Source organism: Megascapheus bottae, chromosome 14 (genome assembly GCF_031878675.1).
Source record: "Megascapheus bottae isolate mThoBot1 chromosome 14, mThoBot2.hap1, whole genome shotgun sequence".
In the NCBI taxonomy this organism is placed as follows: Eukaryota; Metazoa; Chordata; class Mammalia; order Rodentia; family Geomyidae; genus Megascapheus; species Megascapheus bottae.
In genome coordinates, this window is record NC_143522.1 from 14,567,412 (window position 1) to 14,585,130 (window position 17,719).

Below are 17,719 nucleotides of genomic sequence, written 5' to 3' on the forward strand. Positions count from 1 at the left end.
AACATAATGAAGAGTAAAAAAAACATTTTTCCCCAATAATGCTGAACATCAAAAGGAGATTTTTATCAATTATGAGAGAGAGATTTTGGCCATAAAATGGTAATTTAACGAGTGGGAGATGGATGGCAGGAAGCATTAATGTCAGCCGGGACGGATGGCCTGCCATTAGCCACTGGGAGAGGGAGACGAGGCGGTGGCCGCAGCAGCCTGGCTTTCCTCCTTTAATATTTGGCTGACCCTACATGCAGCTCTGTCCTTACTCAGCCTGTGGCCCATGCCCCCTCCCCACCACAAGCTATTTCCACTCAAGTCTTCCAGGTACCTCCACACAGGTCATCCTCCTGCTCCTCAGTGGGCTTCACACACAGGGTCCACAAGGCCCCGTAGCAGGCAGTGTGGGAGCTGCCCCTTTCTCTCCAGCTCACAGCCTTGCAGCTTTCCATGCAGTCCCTCCTGCTGCTCCTTGCTGCTGCCTACCTTGTATGCTCCTGCAGGCTTGTCCTGCATTCTCATGGGTCTCGATTCCCTTGAATCACATGGACTTAAAAACAACTATCACCACTACCATACCACCACAACCATTACTGTGACTATACCACCACCACCTACCACCTTCACAACTATCCCCACAACTGTCACCACAACCGTAACACCACCTACCACCCCCACAACCATAACTCCACCTAACATCACCATAACTACCCACCACTACTGTAACACTATCATCACCATTATACTACCATCATACTATCACCATTATACTACCATCGTACAAACAAACACACCCACACAAGTCTGGCTTGCCCTCTATTGTCAGGTTCCCTTGACTTCTCATGAACACACACACACACACACACACACACACACACACACACATATACACACACACATATCCATGTGTGCTTAAGCCCACATTCTCTCCCTTCCAATCAGCCCAAGCTAGTTCACCAAAGGGCCTTCCTGGAAGCAGAGTCTCCCACAGATTAAGTCACAGGGAGCCTGGCCTGGGAAATGGGCTTGTTCTTGAAGCTCCATGAATAAAGCAGCAGGCCCAGCTGGCTTATTCATAATCAGCATGAAAAATTGATTAGCCCTTTCCAGATTAAACATTATTGTTTCAACAGTGAACATAAATCAGTTAGACGCAGAGGGCAGGCTTCCCATCACTGGCAAGCGGCAAAGTCAGGTAGAGAATGAGGGGGGTGACCGGAGGGGATGGTGAGGTGGGGACTCTTCCTGGAGAAGGAATGAGAGCACCACACTTCTGCTGGAGGAAAGAGTTTTCCCCTCCATCTGCATCCTGGCACCAGCCGCTCTAGAGACAACATGGCAGGGCCCATGCAGGGATGAGAGGCAAGATGGCAGATCCTCAGGAGGTCAAGGTCATGTACAGGTCAGCCTCCCAGACCAGCCATTGTGGCTTTGAACCTGATCCTCTCCTGGCCTTCCCATTTCCTGGAGGCAGCTTGGGTAACTGTGTGTCTCAAGCATGGTTGCCAATTAAGCTCAGTGCCTGGCTCATTCACTGTTCTGCTGTATGTTCCTCCGTAGGTCAGTCAATGCCTCTGAATGTTTCTACCTCTGGAACTATTAGGAAAAAGGGAGACATATCTTACTGACTGTAGGACTAATTGAAACTACATATTCAAGAACACTTAATGCTAGCCAGGTGCTGGTGGCTCATGCCTGTAATCCTAGCTACTCAGGAGTCTGAGAGATGAGATATGATCAGGGTTCAAAGCTAGCCCAGACAGGAAAGTTCATGAGACTCTTATCTCCAGCTAACTGCCATAAAACCATAAGTGGCACTGTGGCTTAAGTGGTAGAGTGCTAGCCTGGAGCTGAAGAGCTCAGGGACAACGCCCAAGCCCAGAGTTCAAGCCCCATGATTAACAAGCAAACAAATAAACACAAAAAGCACCAAGTTACCAAAACAAAAGGGCTGACCTGTGACAACAGTGGCAGAATACTTGCTAAACCTGATTTAAACACACACACACACACACACACAGACACAAACCAAAGAAACTCATTGCTCCTGTGACAAATGACTACCATGTAGTGGCTTTGATCAACACACATTTATTACATATATTTTTTTTGTATAGTCTGTGGCTCTGAGAAGCAATTTTTCTGGAGACTCTAAGGGAGAGTCTTTCCTGGCCTTTTCTGGCTTCTTAGAATCTGCTTGAGTTCCTTGGCTTGTGTCCCCAACTCCTTATCAAAGCCATTAGTCCCATTAAATCTCTTCCTCTCTGTCTCAGCTTCTTACCTGTTTCTGTTATCATATCTCCCTTTCTTGATTTTCTCTTATGGGGTCCCCCAGGATAACAATGAGCTGAGCTCAAAGGGCTTTGGTACCTCATTCTGGACTCACATGGGAGCAGAGCTCAGGTTTCTTTGTTGTGTGGCTTTTTGCCCTGTCTGGTGGCTGGGGAAGCCCGTTTTGGCCATGAATGGATCTGCCATGGGCTGGGGTATACTATAGCATTCTCCCTGTCCTTCTGGTTTTGGTCTGGCGATGGTTGGAAAGGGCCTTTGGGGCTTTGGGCTAATAGGACAAGCTGTTAGCTTTCTTTTTTTTCCCCTCCAGTCTTTGTTTGAACTTAGGGCCTGAGCACTGTCCTTGAGCTTTCTCAAGGCTAGAGCTCTACCATTTGGGTCACAGAACCACTTCTGGCTTTTTTCTATGTATGTGAAACTGAGGAATGGAACCTGGGTCTTCCTGCATGCTAGGCTAAACTCCCGGCTAAGCTGTCAGCTTTCACAATTCATGGGCCTCCCAGGGTGAGCATGAAGCCTTGTGGTCAGGCTTGCTCTCCAGTGGGTATGAGCTATGTAATGGGACCTGATCTGAGATGGGATGGGGGGTGGGGTGGGGTGGAGGAGACCTGGAGCTGAGGTCAGCTAAGACTCTGGTGATAGAGATGCTGTGGGCTAGATCTTTGGTTCTCTCTTGTATTGTATGTCACTCCCTGCCTGTTCTTCTGCCTCAGAAGGCTCTGTCTTCACTTCCACCACTTACCTGGTTCTTCAGGTGTCAAGCTTTCTTACCTCCTCGAGAGGCCCTCCCTGACCTTTCATTCCCTGAACACTAGCTCTTATGGGACCAATTCTGTCTTCATCTTGCATTCCAGGAGGGACTCTAGGTAGTGATGAGCACAATGCCCTGCATGTATCAATCACTCAGTAAATGAGTAAAGGGTTGACTGTTAGGGAGTGTGTTGGGGCAATGCTATCTGCTCGGCTAAGTGAAACAGGAGTGCTCTGAAGGAACAGATGTTACCCAACTGTAAGGCATTACAATGGTGGTACACTAGGTCCTTGAGGAGCAAAGCCATCTTGCTATCTATCCCCTTGGAGGGACGTAGTTCAGATTCAGGAGGAAGTAGGTGAGTTCATGCTGGAGAGGGCAGCGCAGCTCCCTGGTTCCTGTCTTTGGCCCTGTGATAGGGTGCCCCTTGGGCGCTCTCTGGATCTGAGGGTGGGCATCTGCCTCAGTTGGACCCTTCAGGGGAGGACAGTCAGTCCATGGCTTTATTATTCTCCATTGTCAGGATCTCTGTTGCAGGCAGGGACATAGCGCGTCACCCTGTGAGGCTGCCGGAGTTATTAAGATGGGGAATGTTGAAAGATTAGATTTATGACAGGCAATGGTGGATTATGAGGAATAATTTATCAAATGTCAGTGCCTACAGCCTACACTTTGCAGAAGGTTTGCTTAAGCTACCCCCTCCCCCACCACTAATGAATGACAGCGAGAATGGATGGCTTTCCAGGCTGGCCACCACACTGGGTGTTTATCTGCTTTCTATTAATCATTATTATCACAATAGTCCCGTAGAGTCCTTTCACCCACTACTCTTGAGGTGCTCAGAGCCCCGGAGGCTCCCTCAGCCATGTGGATAGGATTCTTGCTGCTTCTGGGAGGTGTTTCAACCCCCCCTAGGTCAGCAAGAAGGCCCCTAGTCCCTTCTCTGTGATGATGAAAGGAAGAATCTAATCTCAACCCCATTCATTCATTAAGCAGTACTGACTGGGTACAGCAGTTATAGGTTAGGGATTTCAGATAGGCTCAGATGTCATCCAAGCTAGGAGGTGTGATGTCAAGGAGGGAAGTGGAGGTGAGAGGGCCACTATGGGCACTTGTTCTCAAGGACATGAGAGTTCCTAGGAGTAAAAGGTGAGCAGAGGAAGGAAGCCTTCTACGCATATGCAAAGGCCCTGTGGTAAACATGGAAGGAGAGTTCTGGGGGCAGAAAGAGGCCATCTGGTTGGGAGAGAGGGAGGAGTTGGGTCAAGTAAGGTGGGTAGGGTGAGACCTGCTGAGTTGTATTAAGGATTTCAGCCCCTGGAAGCTAGTTTAAGTAGAAAGCGATGGCATGATTAGTTTGGATTTGGAAAGGTCTCCATAGCTCCACGCTATGCAGAGAATGGATTGGAGATGGTAGGCATGTAAGTTGGGGGGCTAGTTGGGCAGTCAGTACAGCCTCAGGGTTGACAAGGATGGTGGCTCACACTGACAGACCAGAGGAGGTTCTGCCTATTCCCTGCCCACCATCACATACTGACCCCTTCACTGGAGGTACCGGGCAAGGCGCCCTCTACTGTAGTTCCTGGGAGGCTGGAGTGGGTGCTGTCGTATACCCTCTGAGGTTGTTTGTACAGTAAGCACTCAGTGAGGAATTGGGAGCCAGAATTGGAGCCTGGGCAGTCTGAGCAGCACTGGCATTGAAGTGTCCCTGCCTCAGGGCATGCTAAGTGTGTGCCTGCCCCCGGGCTCATCCCCAGGCTCATTGCTTCCTGTCAGGTGCTTGTCTTTCTCCTGTAGGAGGACATCGGCTTGGTCTGCTCCGTGAATCCCTCATGGGACCACGTGAGTGATTCCCTGGAGCCTAGAGGCTCTTTAGCAATGGGAAGACTTGAACCTTGGCCTACATTGCTCCTGGGAACTTAGAAACATTAAAATTCCGGGGCTGGGTTCTCCTTTATTTTCTTCCTATCTGAGCCACAGCAATAGCTAATGGCTCTGCAGAACTGACAGTCTGATCCTTCAGAACCCCAGAAAGAAAAAGAACACAAACTCTATGGAAGATGGGGTCTAAGTGTTCTCAAGTTGTTCTTCCCATTATTATTTTATTATAATAAATGGCTCTTAAGGGAAGCTGAGGGCCGAGCTATCCTGCCTTTGGCAGGGCAGCTATTGAGTGGAGAAGGAGAATGACTTGGATGCCCTGTCCTCCGTGGACTCCTCCCCTCTGCTCTCAGAGAGTTGGTGAGAGTTGGTGTAGTCTTGCTGGAAGTCTCCTCACCCTACCTGGCCAGCTGCTGCAAGCCTTGACTGGGTAGAGCAGCTCTGAAGGGGCGTGGTCTTCAGTAGGCCTCCTGCATTTTGGCTGTTGCTTTCTAAGGCCAGAGAAACTATTTTGTTGGCATATGTACTTCACATGGTTTCTCTTGCATAGCAGGTCTGCTGTACGTATTTGTGGACTGGCTTGGGTACAGGAACAGCACACTGGTTCTATTTCATATTCTATTCCATTGGTAGTGGCTGTCTGGAGTACCACATGGAGAGAGAGACTGGAAGGCATCCCTAAGTTCAGCAGCTATGAATGCAGGCATGGATCAGCCATGTCTCTGGCTGGCATGGGTGTACTCGTGTGTGTTACTTTGTTATGTCTGTATAACAAATGACCCCCCAAAACAAAGTGGTTTTAAACCACAGCTATTTATCTATGGCTCAGGATTTGGGAGTAGCTTATTGGATGGTTCTGCCTCAGTGTGTTAGGTCACCCAGAGGTGGGAATGTTGGAATAATTTTAGACGGAAAGACACATGGGAAAGGATTTATTAGGGGATTGGCTCATTTGGTCAGGGAGACAGAGAACTCCCATGACAAGTCATCTGTAGGCTGAAGATTTTGGGATTCTAGTAGCAGCTGTCTAGGGAAGAAAAGAATGGAATTTTCCCTTCACAGCCAGAGGCCTGAGAAGCTGGAGATGGATAAGTCCTGGAATCAAAAGGCTGGAGGGCCTGGAGTTCTGATTTCTGGGGTATCAGATTTCCAGAGGCACCAGAGCCTGGAGTTCTGTTATCCAGGTATTAGGTACCCTTACTTCAGGAGGAGATAGGGAAGTCTCTTTCTTTCTGGACCTCTGGCCAAATGGATGATACCTGCCTACATTCACTCAAGTCATTCATAGGCCAGTCTCCTCTGGAAAGACCCTTACATCCCAAAGTCATCCTTTACCTGTTTTCCAGGTGTTCCTTAATTCAGACAAGCTGGCGGCTAACTCTATGACTGTTCCACATATGATATTTAATGAGGCTGCAGTCATCTGAGGACTCATTTGGAGCTGGCGGGTCTGCTGCCTCTTCAGGGAGCTCCTTGTGGGCAAGAGGTCTGGCTCCTTATCCCGCAGACCTTTCCTGAGTGTCCTCCTGACACACCAACTTGTCTCCCCCAGAACAAATGAGGGGGGGAGGTGTTGCTAAGTCTTCTGTAACTTAGTTACTTTCTACGTAAGTGACTTATTGGGAATGGGTCATTAATTCCTGCTCACATACAAAGAAGAGGGGAAAAATTCTTCAAAGAAAAGTACATTTAAAAAATGATGAGCCTCGGGCTGCGAGTTTGGTCTAGGGGTAGAGTGCTGGACTAGCATGCACAAAGACATGGGTTCAATTCCTCGGTACCACATATGTAAAAAAAAGCCAGAAGTGGTGCTGCGGCTCAAGCGGTAGAGCTCTAGCCTTGAGAAAATCCAAGGACAGTGCTCAGGCCCTGAGCTCAAACCTAGTACTGGCATAAAAACAACAAAACAAAACAAAAAATGGTGAGCCTCTTTTAAAACCATTATGTAAGGAATGAAAGTATACATGTGACCTGTTTACAGTCATAGTCCAATGCCATCTAGGAAGGGACAGGAAAGATCCTGAAGAGGTGGGCTACAGATCAGAGGTATTTGAAATGGGGGTAGGAACTGCAGCCAGTGACTATCTGCTGGTAGAGTGACTGGGGGAGGCAAGGTGCCTAGGCAGGTTTTCCTGGGAAATAGTGCACAGCAGAGAGGTTGCAGATGTAGGAGGTAAAGGCTAGTGCAGGAGTTTTACAGTTCCTCCTGGCTGGGGCTATGCTGACTGCCTTAGGCAGGATTGAGGAGAGCTGGTGAGGTTCATTTCAGCCACTACATTAGCACAGCCACAGAATGCTTCTGCCCATTGGCTCCAGTGGATGGCAGCTGGCACCCAGCTAGGCATGGGGTGGATCAACCCAAGACACTAGAGCCAGATGTTGTTTATTGCCAATGCCATAGTAACTTCCCCTAGGTGGTCTGCCTCAGGTTCTCTGGGCAGTCCCCCAGCTCGTAAGTGGAAACTGCCTGGCCTTGGTATCTGTGCTGGCACTTGCCCTGCTTCGAAGCAGGCTTCTGTCTTTACTGGGTGCCTGGTGGTTTCTCATTCATAAGATGTATCATCCATACAATGCTCACATTTCTAAATCTAAAGTTAATCTGATGTGCCTGACTATGAATCTGACAGGGTGGAATATTTGTTATTAGCCTTGATAGAAAGTCCATCCTTCCCTTCCCCGGTGACAATGAGCAGGGCCAGGCAGACTGAGCTGCATTCCAGTGGGGCCAGCCAAGACATTCCTACCCAGCAAAACTCCCTAGCAGTCATAGTATTGCCTGGCCAGGAGAGCCTGACCCCCTGTCGCATTGTGCCGGGCTGAATGAGGACCCTGGCCTGTGCTTAGCTGCTCAATGTGGCATTTTGGAAACATTACCCAGTAAACTGGCTTCCTGGAATCTGCAGGGCTGATTTAGTGGAGAATCTCTGCCCCGTGACTCAGTTATGTCCCTTGTTCTCTGGCTTCCAAGACCCCAAGTTGCAGCCAGATTGCTGGAGACTTAATGGCCCCTCTGCCAGGACCTAGGGGAGGACACATTTCCTCTGTCCCTTTGATGCTTTTCTCCTCATAAAAGGACACCTCACTTTTACACACACACACACACACACACACACACACACACACACACACTCCATCCATCCAAGGCTAGAGAAACTTTCTGTTGTTGTTGTTGTTTTTTTTCTGTTCAGTGCAGCACCATTGACCATCAATATATCTGAATCCTGGGTCGACAGTAATTAAAAAGCACATAAGTAGTCATTTTTAAATGCAGTTGTTTTACTTAATTGATTTTGCTGGCAGACCCAGAGAGAGAAGAAACAAGAAAGCAAGCCTTCAAATGGGAGACAAGTTTCTGGGAGTGTCTGGAGGCAGCTGAGGGCCCTACTTGAATCTAATTACTGCAAATGCTGCAGTTTGTTTTTTTTTCCTACTAATGGTTTTCTGCTGAAAGGGGAACAGGCAAGGCCTCACTGATTGGAGAGGGTGGTATTTGTTTCAGCTACATTGGAGGGGGGATAATTCTGCTCTCAGGACAGGGTCTATTTTTCTTTACTATCTATCAGCATAAAGTATCTCCACGGCACACTTTGAAATCAGCTTCCATTTAGAGATACTTTATTCATATTTAATTATAGGCTACAATACCGATCTTTACCTTTTTTTTTATAAGTTAGCTAGGAACATCCACTAGCAATCAATTAATGTGCATGAATGTGCATGCATGCATGTGTGCCCGTCTGTGTGAGCACAGGAGGGTATGGGGAATAGGAATTGCTTCCAGCTAGAAAGGGAAAGGATGGTTGTAGGGATGCTGGGGTAGTGACATGGGGTTCTGCCTGACTGGTACCCTGGGCTGAGTGAGAGGTGCAGCCTCCTTTCCCCTGTGTCCTTTGCTTCTACTAGTGAAATTGGAAACATGGTCAAACCCTCCCTCCCAGCTGGGCCTGGTTCAGGGTGCTGAGCTGGTAGCTGGACTTGGTTGGTATCTTGGGGGCATCCTGAGTCCCCTGGTGTGGTGGGGAATTGTGTGTGGTCCCTTCCTGCCCCTGGAGGACATGGCAGCTAGGCTTCCTCTCATCCCGCAGATTAGAATCTGCTCGCCTCAGCCCTTTCCTTCTTCCACTACTCTGTGGGGGTGCTTTTGGCAGCTGTTCTTGTCACACAGCTCTAGTGATGCCATGTCACTCTCGAGGTGCAATGACTCTGCAGTGCTCCTGCAATGACATGAGGTTTAAGGTTGGTTATCCTTCTCAAGAAGCGAACTGATGTCCCCAGGACTAGGTAGAGGCTGGAGGGTAACCCCCCAAGTTCCCTTTGCTGCAGGAATATTGGGCCATTCTAGCTGCCTGGGCGGGAAGAGGGGTCAGCTTCACAGTTCTGCTCCAGAAACCCCCTCCAGGGTGTGGATGGTGTGGAACTCACTGAGTAATGGATGGGAACAGGGCTAAAGCTCTTGCTTCTGCCCCAGAAAGAGAAAGGAAACCGGGTGGAACCCACTTATATTCTCTCTCTCTCTCTCTCTTTCCTCTCTCTCTCTCTCTCTCTCTCTCTCTCTCTCTCTCTCTCTCTCTCTCTCTCTCTCTCTCTCTCTCTCTCTCTCGTCTATATAAGGGCTTAAAGAAATGGAAAGGATTTGAATTTCAGTCTTAGCCATCTTTAAGAAATGTTTCCAATCTGGAAGAATGTTCACATGTACATCATGTTGTCACCGTTTGAATTAAGAAAATTTACCCTCAGGAAAATTAGTGTGGCATTTGAAAGAGAGAAGGAAAGAAAGAAGGACAGAGGGAAGGAGTGAAGAATGAAAGAGGAAGAGAGGGATGAAAGAATGGAGGGAAGGGTGAAGAAGAGCAGGAGGAAAGAGAGAAAGAAGAAAGAAGGGAGGAAGGACAGCGAAAGAAGAGGAGGAAGGAAGGAAAGAGAAAAGGGGAAGGAAGGAAGAATGGAGGCAAGGATGGACGAGTGAAGTTTATTTTCCATCTCATAGAGAAACTGAGGCACACAATGGATGGGCAATCTGCTCAAGACTGGGGACTGGCTGACAGTCTTAGAGTCTCTGCCAGCATGGTCAGGCCAGGAATGGCTTCAGGAAGCCATGATGAGGCATTACTCAGGATAAGAGGTGGGTGTTGGGTCTAGAGCCTCTGGCATAGGTCCCCTGAGCCTGCTCTGTCGGTGGTGGATAATTAAGTGAGTAGAGGTTGCGGTTCTGAACATTCTAGATAGCACTGCTTTGGCCTTTTATGGAGGTGTCCAGTGTCCCTGTGCATGTGGGACAGATGTTCCCTCCAAGTGTCTTCTGTCCCACCCCTACATCTGCCTGATGCCACCAGAGTGGAGAGGCTAGCCAAGGCCCTGGTAAAGGAGAACGTCTGTTGTGGGGCATCGGTGACCCCTTTTCACTGAGTTGCTGCATCATCTTCTCAGTTACTCTGTGCTGTCTCCATCCTGACAGATCCACGACTTGTTCCTGAGCTTCGATGACACCCCTTTGGGGGCAGCCTCCCTGGCCCAGGTCCATAAAGCAGTGCTGCGCGATGGACGGACGGTCGCCGTGAAGGTCCAGCACCCAAAGGTGCAGTCTCAGAGCTCAAAGGACATTCTCCTGATGGAGGTGCGTACTGCCTTTGCTCCTTCCTTTTCCCTCAGTCTCTCTGTCTCTGGGATCCAGGTGACCTGAGTCACTGGCTGACGCTGGCAGCGGGCTGGGAGCTAACCTGAGATCATGATTGAGGCAACGTCATGAGAACTTTGACAAGACCGTGTAGAGGGGTTAGTTACCAGTTTTGATTTACCTCTGGGGCCCTCTGAGATGGTTTCAGAACCCGCAGACCTGCTGGTGAGGGGGTAGGGGGAATGTGGGAAGGAGAGGGATGCAGCAGAAATGAGATGAACCCAGGTGATGGCTTTGGGAGGAGAAAGTTCCATGGTAGGCACAACCTCCAGTCCCTCGGGAAGATCTCCATTCCCTGAATAGTCCTCTCCATTCCTGAATAGTCCTTGCCTGTTAAAAAGTTCCATGGGGTTCTGTTAATTATAACAGAAAGGAGCATGTATGTGGTTGGCCAATAGATAGTCCCACCACTTAGAAATAATTATGCTGATTGTATTTTTTGTTATCTGATGTTTGTTTTGGATGAACAAACTTACCTACCTGGTAAAGGACCTGGGAAAAGCCCCAGGGGCCCTAGTATGCTTCTGGATCATTTTTTCCTCCCAAGTTTCACACATTTAGTTAATTTTTTTAATTGTAAAGGTGATGTATGGAGGGATTATGGTTATATGAGTCAGGTAATGATACATTTCTTTTTGAACAGTGTCACTCCCTCCCTCATATTCTCCCAGCTTTTCTTCCTCCTGACCTGCCTGTGGATTTTTGTAGTTTTATGGAGCCTAAAGGAACAAGAGAAAGCTGGGTGTGGTGGCTCACAACTGTAATCCTAGCTACTCAGGAGGCTGAAATCTGAGGATCGAGGTTCAAAGCCAGCCTTAATCTCCAGAAAACCAGAAGTGGCACTGTGGTTCAAGGGGTATGGCGGTAGCCTTGAGCTGAAGAGCTCAGTCAGGGACAAGGCCCAGGCCCAGCGTTCAAGCCCCATGACTGACCCTCTACCCCCCCCCTCGCCCCCCCCAAAGAAAAAGGAACAAGAGAGTGAGCTATTGTTGGGGAAGTAGGCACCACACCCCTCCCCCACTCTGCTCCATGCACAGGGAAGTTAGCAAATGATTCAGCCTACCACCATATCTTTCTCCATCCTTTTCTTCCTCCCTATCTGTTCTCCCACTTTACTGTGGACTCTTAGGTTATTGTCTAGTCACGTTGAACTAAACACAAGGATTGGGATCTCTCCTATACTATGCCCTAAGTCATGAGTGAGCAGTGTCCTCATCTTGGGAGGAGTGAGAAGAAAGGTGTGTAGACAACCACACAGTGAGAGTAGAGGTGTCGGTTCTGGCAAAGGGTGTGACAAAGTGCTCTGGAGCACTGTGCTTGGCTGCACAGGGCCATCCTGGGGAGGAGTTTGAGTGAATTCCGGGGGAGCCTACAGCTGGGCTGGGCAAGGACAGCCCAAAGAAGGCAGGCAGGATGACCATGGAACTGTATTCCCGGCAGAGGCTTGGAACAGTATCCCTAGTCAGCCCTCTGTATCTGTGGGACAGAGCAGATCTGATTTTCTCCTGTAGTCAGTGGGGAGCCATTTGAGAATTTTAATCAGGGGACTGTCATGATCAGATGTGCATCAGAAATACAAATCTGTTGGCAGTCTGGAGGATGTATTAGAAGGCAGAAAGCCTGTAGCCAGGAGACTAATTGAGGGGCTGCTGCCTTGGTCAGAGAGAGAAATAATGATGTGAAGCAAGGCAGTGAAATGGGTGGAGGTAAAGGATGGGCTTAAGGGATGAACTCATGAGGCTCATGGCTAGCTTTATGTAGGGGAGGGGCAAGGACTGGTATGACTGAGGAAGGGGAGTGGAAGTCTATTTATGTTTCTGACTTCAATGAAGAAGTTTGGATGCCTTTAACCCTGTGTATCAGCCAGTGTCCAGTCAAGGGAGAAGAAATTGCTCTGGATATTTCAAATGGAGGGAAGTTGGAACAGAGAATGAAGTTTACACGGGGATGGTATTACAGAGACCACCAAATGGGATGTTGAGATAGATCGTCAACAGCAGGAAGACACTACCATTCCCATGGTAGAGGAAGTGAGAAGGAAGGACAGGTAGTTTTCTGGATCACAGTCTGTGATGGGGCTGCGTCTGGGATGGGGACTAGTTCTGTGGTGGGGGCTATGTCTGTGAGGGGCCTTCCCAGTGGAGCAAGTTGGAGCCACAGCTCTGGTATTTGAGACAGAAGATTTTTACTTCTTCAGATTCTCCCATATTCTACTGGTATTGCCCACTGGACAAACCTAGCTGGAAGCAACTTAGCAAGGTAGCCTGGGAAATGTAGTATCTTATCAGGGATAGAAACTAATCTTGAGCAATGGAACAGCCATGGGGTAAGATCCTGCTGTGGGTGGTTTTGGATTGAGTTGGTCTGGAGTTTCTGTAGGAATACAGATTCAGGAGTTATACACAGAGATAATCATGGTGGCAGAATGTGGTCACTTAGAGAAGGTGTGTACACCACCTTACTTCACACTTTAGCGTCTCTCTTAGGTCAGTGTAGCAGCCTCTTATTCTCCTGGCTACAGATTTTCTGCTTTCTAATACATCCTCCAGACTTCCAACAGATTTGTATTTCTAATGTGCATCTGATCATAACAGTCGCCTGATTAAAATTCGTGTATGATTCTCTTCTGACTACAGGAGGTTAAAAAAAAAGAGGGGTCAGGAAAAGAGCTGTGAGACAAATCAGAGAAAGTCTGGATAAGTGGGACTGCATTAAACTGCAGAGCTTCTGTTTGGCAAAGGACATAGCTAGCAAACTAACTAGAAAGCCTACAGAGAAGGAGAAGATTTCACTAGCCATACAATGGACAAAGGCCTCATATCTAAAATATTATCAACAGCTCAAAAAATTGAATCACTCTAAAACTAATCTCCAAAGAAACAACCAACCCATTAAAAGATGGGCCAAAGACTTAAGAGTCTTCTCTGAAGAAGAAATAAAAATGGCCTATAGACACATGAAGAAATGCTTGACATCTCTGGCCATAAAAGAAATGCAAATCAAAACAACTCTAAGATTCTACTTCGCTCCAGTTAGAATGGCCATGATTAAGAAATCTAATAACAACAGAGGCTGGAGGGGATGTGGTTAGGAGGGATCACTACTACCCTGCTGGTGGGAGTGCAAACTTGTTCAACCACTATGGAAAGCAGTATGGCAGTTCCTCAAAAGACTAAACATAGAACTCCCCTATGACCCAGCAATTCCACTACTTGGCATTTACCCAATCATCCAGAAACAAGGACATACTAAATCCACTAGCACAACGATGTTCATTGCAGCACTATTTACCATAACAAAGATATGGAACCAACTCAGATGCCCCTCAGTTGATGAGTGGATCAGCAAGATGTGATATTTATGCACAATGGACTTCTATGCTGCTGTTAGAAAGAATGACATCACCCCATTTGTAAGGAAATAGAAAGACTTAGAAAAAAATCATATTAAGTGAAGTAAGCCAGACTCAAAGGAACATAGGCTCAATGGTTTCCCTCATTTGTCTTAATCAGTAGAAACCTTGGGCTCTCCTAGCAGAGATTTACAATAGAGCAAACCCTAGATCCATAAGGCCATATAGTATGACGCTAAATGAAAGGACCTCCATGATATAGAAACAAAAGCCATGTAATGAGTGATTGTTGTCCTTAATGTACTATGTTATCTCTCATCTCTTTTGTTATCCCTTGGTTATGTCTTATTGTTACAGTATTTTACCTTGTTATCTGATATATTGGATATATGCATATTTGGTTATTTGAAATAGGATAGGGAAGGGGGAAAAACAAGATGAAGGGCAGGGGTTGGGGGAGGGAAATGGGGACCAAGACATGAGAAAGGGTATCAATGTTTGTAAAGTAATGCACCTTCTATCTGGTAAATATAATGTAACCCTTCTATTAATTACAATAAAAATATATGAAAAAGGAGCTGTGAGAAGCATAATCGTTTTAGGTGTGAGGTCAGGAGTAGAAATTTCTGAAGGAGTTGGAGGAGGTGTGGTCAGAGAGATTGGAAGACCTGGGATTGAGAAAAGCTGTTACTTTTGATTAAGAATGAACGTACCTTTGAGAATGGGTCATTCTGTGCTACAGAGAGAACCACTTTGAAACTTAGTGGCCTAAAAAAACAGGAGTTTTGCTGTTAAGTCTCCATAGGTTAGGACTTGGTTAGGACTGGTTGGGACTTGGCAGAGAGAGTACAGACCTAGAGGGGTAGTTTCATGGAGCCGGAGGATCCACCTCCGAAGCCGCTCTCTACTATGGCTGGCAGATTGGCAGCTAGGACCTTCATTCTCCTTCTGGTCATTTGGGCTTCCTTACAGCATGGTGGTTAGGTCCTAAGAGCAAGGGTCCCTGGAGAATAAAGATGGAAGTAACTCACAGTTTTATGATCTGGCCTTGGAAGCCATATGGCATTTCTTCCTTAGCGTGGAGGCTGAAGCAGTTAAGGCCTCTTATTTCAAAGGCTGGGAAGTCGACTATCCTTTGATAGGTAAGCCACAAGGTGTTATGGTTCAAATATCTCCCACAGGCTCATGTGTCCAGTGCCTGGTCCCCATCTGGTGGTGCTATTTTAGGAGGTGATGGAAACTTTAGGACATTAGCCTAGTAGGAAGGTAGTCACTAAGGATGTGCATTTGAAGCTTATACCTGGCCCTGCTTCCTGTCTGCCATGAGGCAAACAGCCTCTTCCTCATATTCCTGCCACCAAAGACTGGGGACTAAATCTCTGAAACTGTGATCCAAATAAATCTTTCTTCCTTTTAAGTTGTTTATGTCAGGTATTTTTGTCACAGCATTGAGAGAAGTAGCTAATACATGAGGTTCTAGAAGCATATTGAAATGACAGTTCTGTTATAGCCATTTTGGAAAATAGAGCTTTCCAGAATCACTCAGCATTTGTAAAGTGGGAGATGAAACCAGGTAGGTGATGAAAAGAGTATTTTGGGTTTGGTAATTTAGAATTGTTAGGAAGAGCAGCTACAGAGGAATGAGTTAGAGTAAAAGAGGACTGAGATCCAGCAAGGAAGTGGGAACACATTGTAGAATTATCTTGGCCAGTGGTGAACTTTGCAAGATTGGGAGACAGAGCAGAGCCTAGGCTTAAGGGCCAGGGAGACTAGAGCAGGCTTAGATGATGGGGAGGGCACTGGAGAGTCAGCAGGTAAGTCCAGGAGAAGAACTGAGAGATTGGATATGACACACTCAGTGGGGACCTCCTTAGAGGAGCCTTTGTTCTTGAGGAAGGCAATAAGGCTGAGCACAGATGAGTGTTGGGGGGCAGAGGGAGAGGAAGGGAAGTGGGCAGTGAAGTACATACCAGCCTGATAGCCTCTATTTTTTCCTCTGAAGTAGGAGGCAAGACCATCTGCTGAGAATGGGAGGGTAGGAGGTGGCACTGGAGGCCCGAGGGGGTGAAGGTTTGGAATAGCTGCTGTGCATGTGGCAGAGGGAGATGATGGGGTGAGGGCTGGGGATTGCTGAGTAGCACTGGACCTATGCCTAGAAACCTGAGCATCTACAGAAGTGGTTGGTCTGTCCCATGACCATCACTGAGGGTGAGCTGGGCGGTCAGGAAGATCCCTACCTTTCCTGATTGCAGTAACCTGCCTGTCCAGCTATGCATCAGGACCTCTGTGCCCCTTTTCTTTGTGCAGACCTAAGTAATGGTGGCGGTAAGGTCAATGGCAATGACTGCAGTAAAAGGGATTTGGCATCTTCCTTCCAGAGATAAATGCCATACACTGACTGCCCTTGGGAAGCAGGCTTGGCTTTTTTTCCCCCCCGCACCAGTCCTGGGGCTGAACTCAGGGCCTGGGTACTGTCCTTGAGATTTTTTTTTTTGCTTAAGGCTAATGTTCTACTACTTGAGCCACAGTATCACTTCTGGCTTTTTCTACATATGTGGTACTGAGGAATTGAACTCAGGGCTTCATGCATGCTAGGAAAGCACTCTACCACCAGGCTACATTACTGGCCCATGCTTGTGGCTTGCACCCTGCTGCTTGAGCCAAGACTCCAAACCAATTTTTTTTTTTGCCAGCTCTGGGCTTAAGCTTAGGGCCTGAGCACTGCCCTTGGATTTTTTCTCAAGGCTAGAGCTCTACCACTTGAGCCTAAGCACCACTTTTGGCTTTTTCTAAGTATGTGGTACTGAGGAATTGAACCCGGGTCTTTGTGCATGCTAGGCAAGCACTCTACCACTAGGCCAAACTTCTGGCCCTCCAAACCAGCTTTTATTGGTTCTTTTGGAGATGGAGTTTCACAGATTTTTTCTGTCGGGGCTGGCTTTGAATCTTGCTTCTTGGAGGTATAAGCCACAGGCACCTGGCTTCAGTGAGATGTTTGAGTGTGAGGAGGTAGGGGCTTAAGACCACTGGTTGTACTAATTAGGATGCTTTCACTCCTGAGAATCTGGGAAATGCAGCAAGAAGTGGTATAGAATGACCCCATATTATCTCAGGTAGAGGTGTCTGGAAACCAGTGCTTCCTTGTGGTTTGTAAGGACCTATGTTCTTCCTAGATTTCACTGAGCCATCTCAGCTTCCTTCCTTGCCCTCTTATCAATTGCTCCTCCTCTGCCCAAAACAACTGCATAATTCCTGGTGACACCCATATGCCAAAGAGAGCCTTTTTGTTGTTGTTGTTTATTTCTTTTTCCCATCAGTCCTGGGGCTTGAACTCAGAGCCTGGGCACTGTCCCTGAGCTCTTTTTGCTCAAGACTAGGGCCCTACCACTTTGAGCCACAACACTACTTCTGGTTTTCTGGTGGTTACTTGGAGATAAGAGTCTCATGGACTTTCCTGTTTGGGCTGGCTTTGAACTGTGATCCTCAGATCTCAGACTCCTAGTAGCTAGGATGATAGGCATGAACCACCCGCACCTGGCAGAGAGCTTGGTTTTTTATTTGTTTTCCCCCTGTGCTCCTATCGAAAAGAAATTCCCTAATTTGTAGATGTCTTGATAATGGTAGAAGGTTTTGGATAATGACAAATATTTGGAAAATTGGACTGTTCTAGGTCCTAAGAATAAAGCAATAAACCAACCAACCAAACAAGCAAGAAGTGAATTTTCTTCATTTCTTATTATCTAGAAGTAATACTCACACCTTAACTGTCCTGGCACCA

At 47.4% G+C, this 17,719-nt stretch overlaps 1 protein-coding gene across 2 annotated transcripts in view; it reads left to right on the forward strand.

Annotated features, from left to right (window-relative positions):
* Adck1 (aarF domain containing kinase 1) overlaps positions 1-17,719 on the forward strand; it is an 88,502-nt gene that overhangs the window by 44,872 nt on the left and 25,911 nt on the right. For both annotated transcript variants that reach the window (XM_090344613.1, XM_090344614.1), the window contains one exon: positions 10,371-10,529. In XM_090344613.1, coding sequence (XP_090200739.1) covers positions 10,371-10,529 — 159 coding nt within the window. The remainder of the gene's footprint in view (positions 1-10,370; positions 10,530-17,719) is intronic.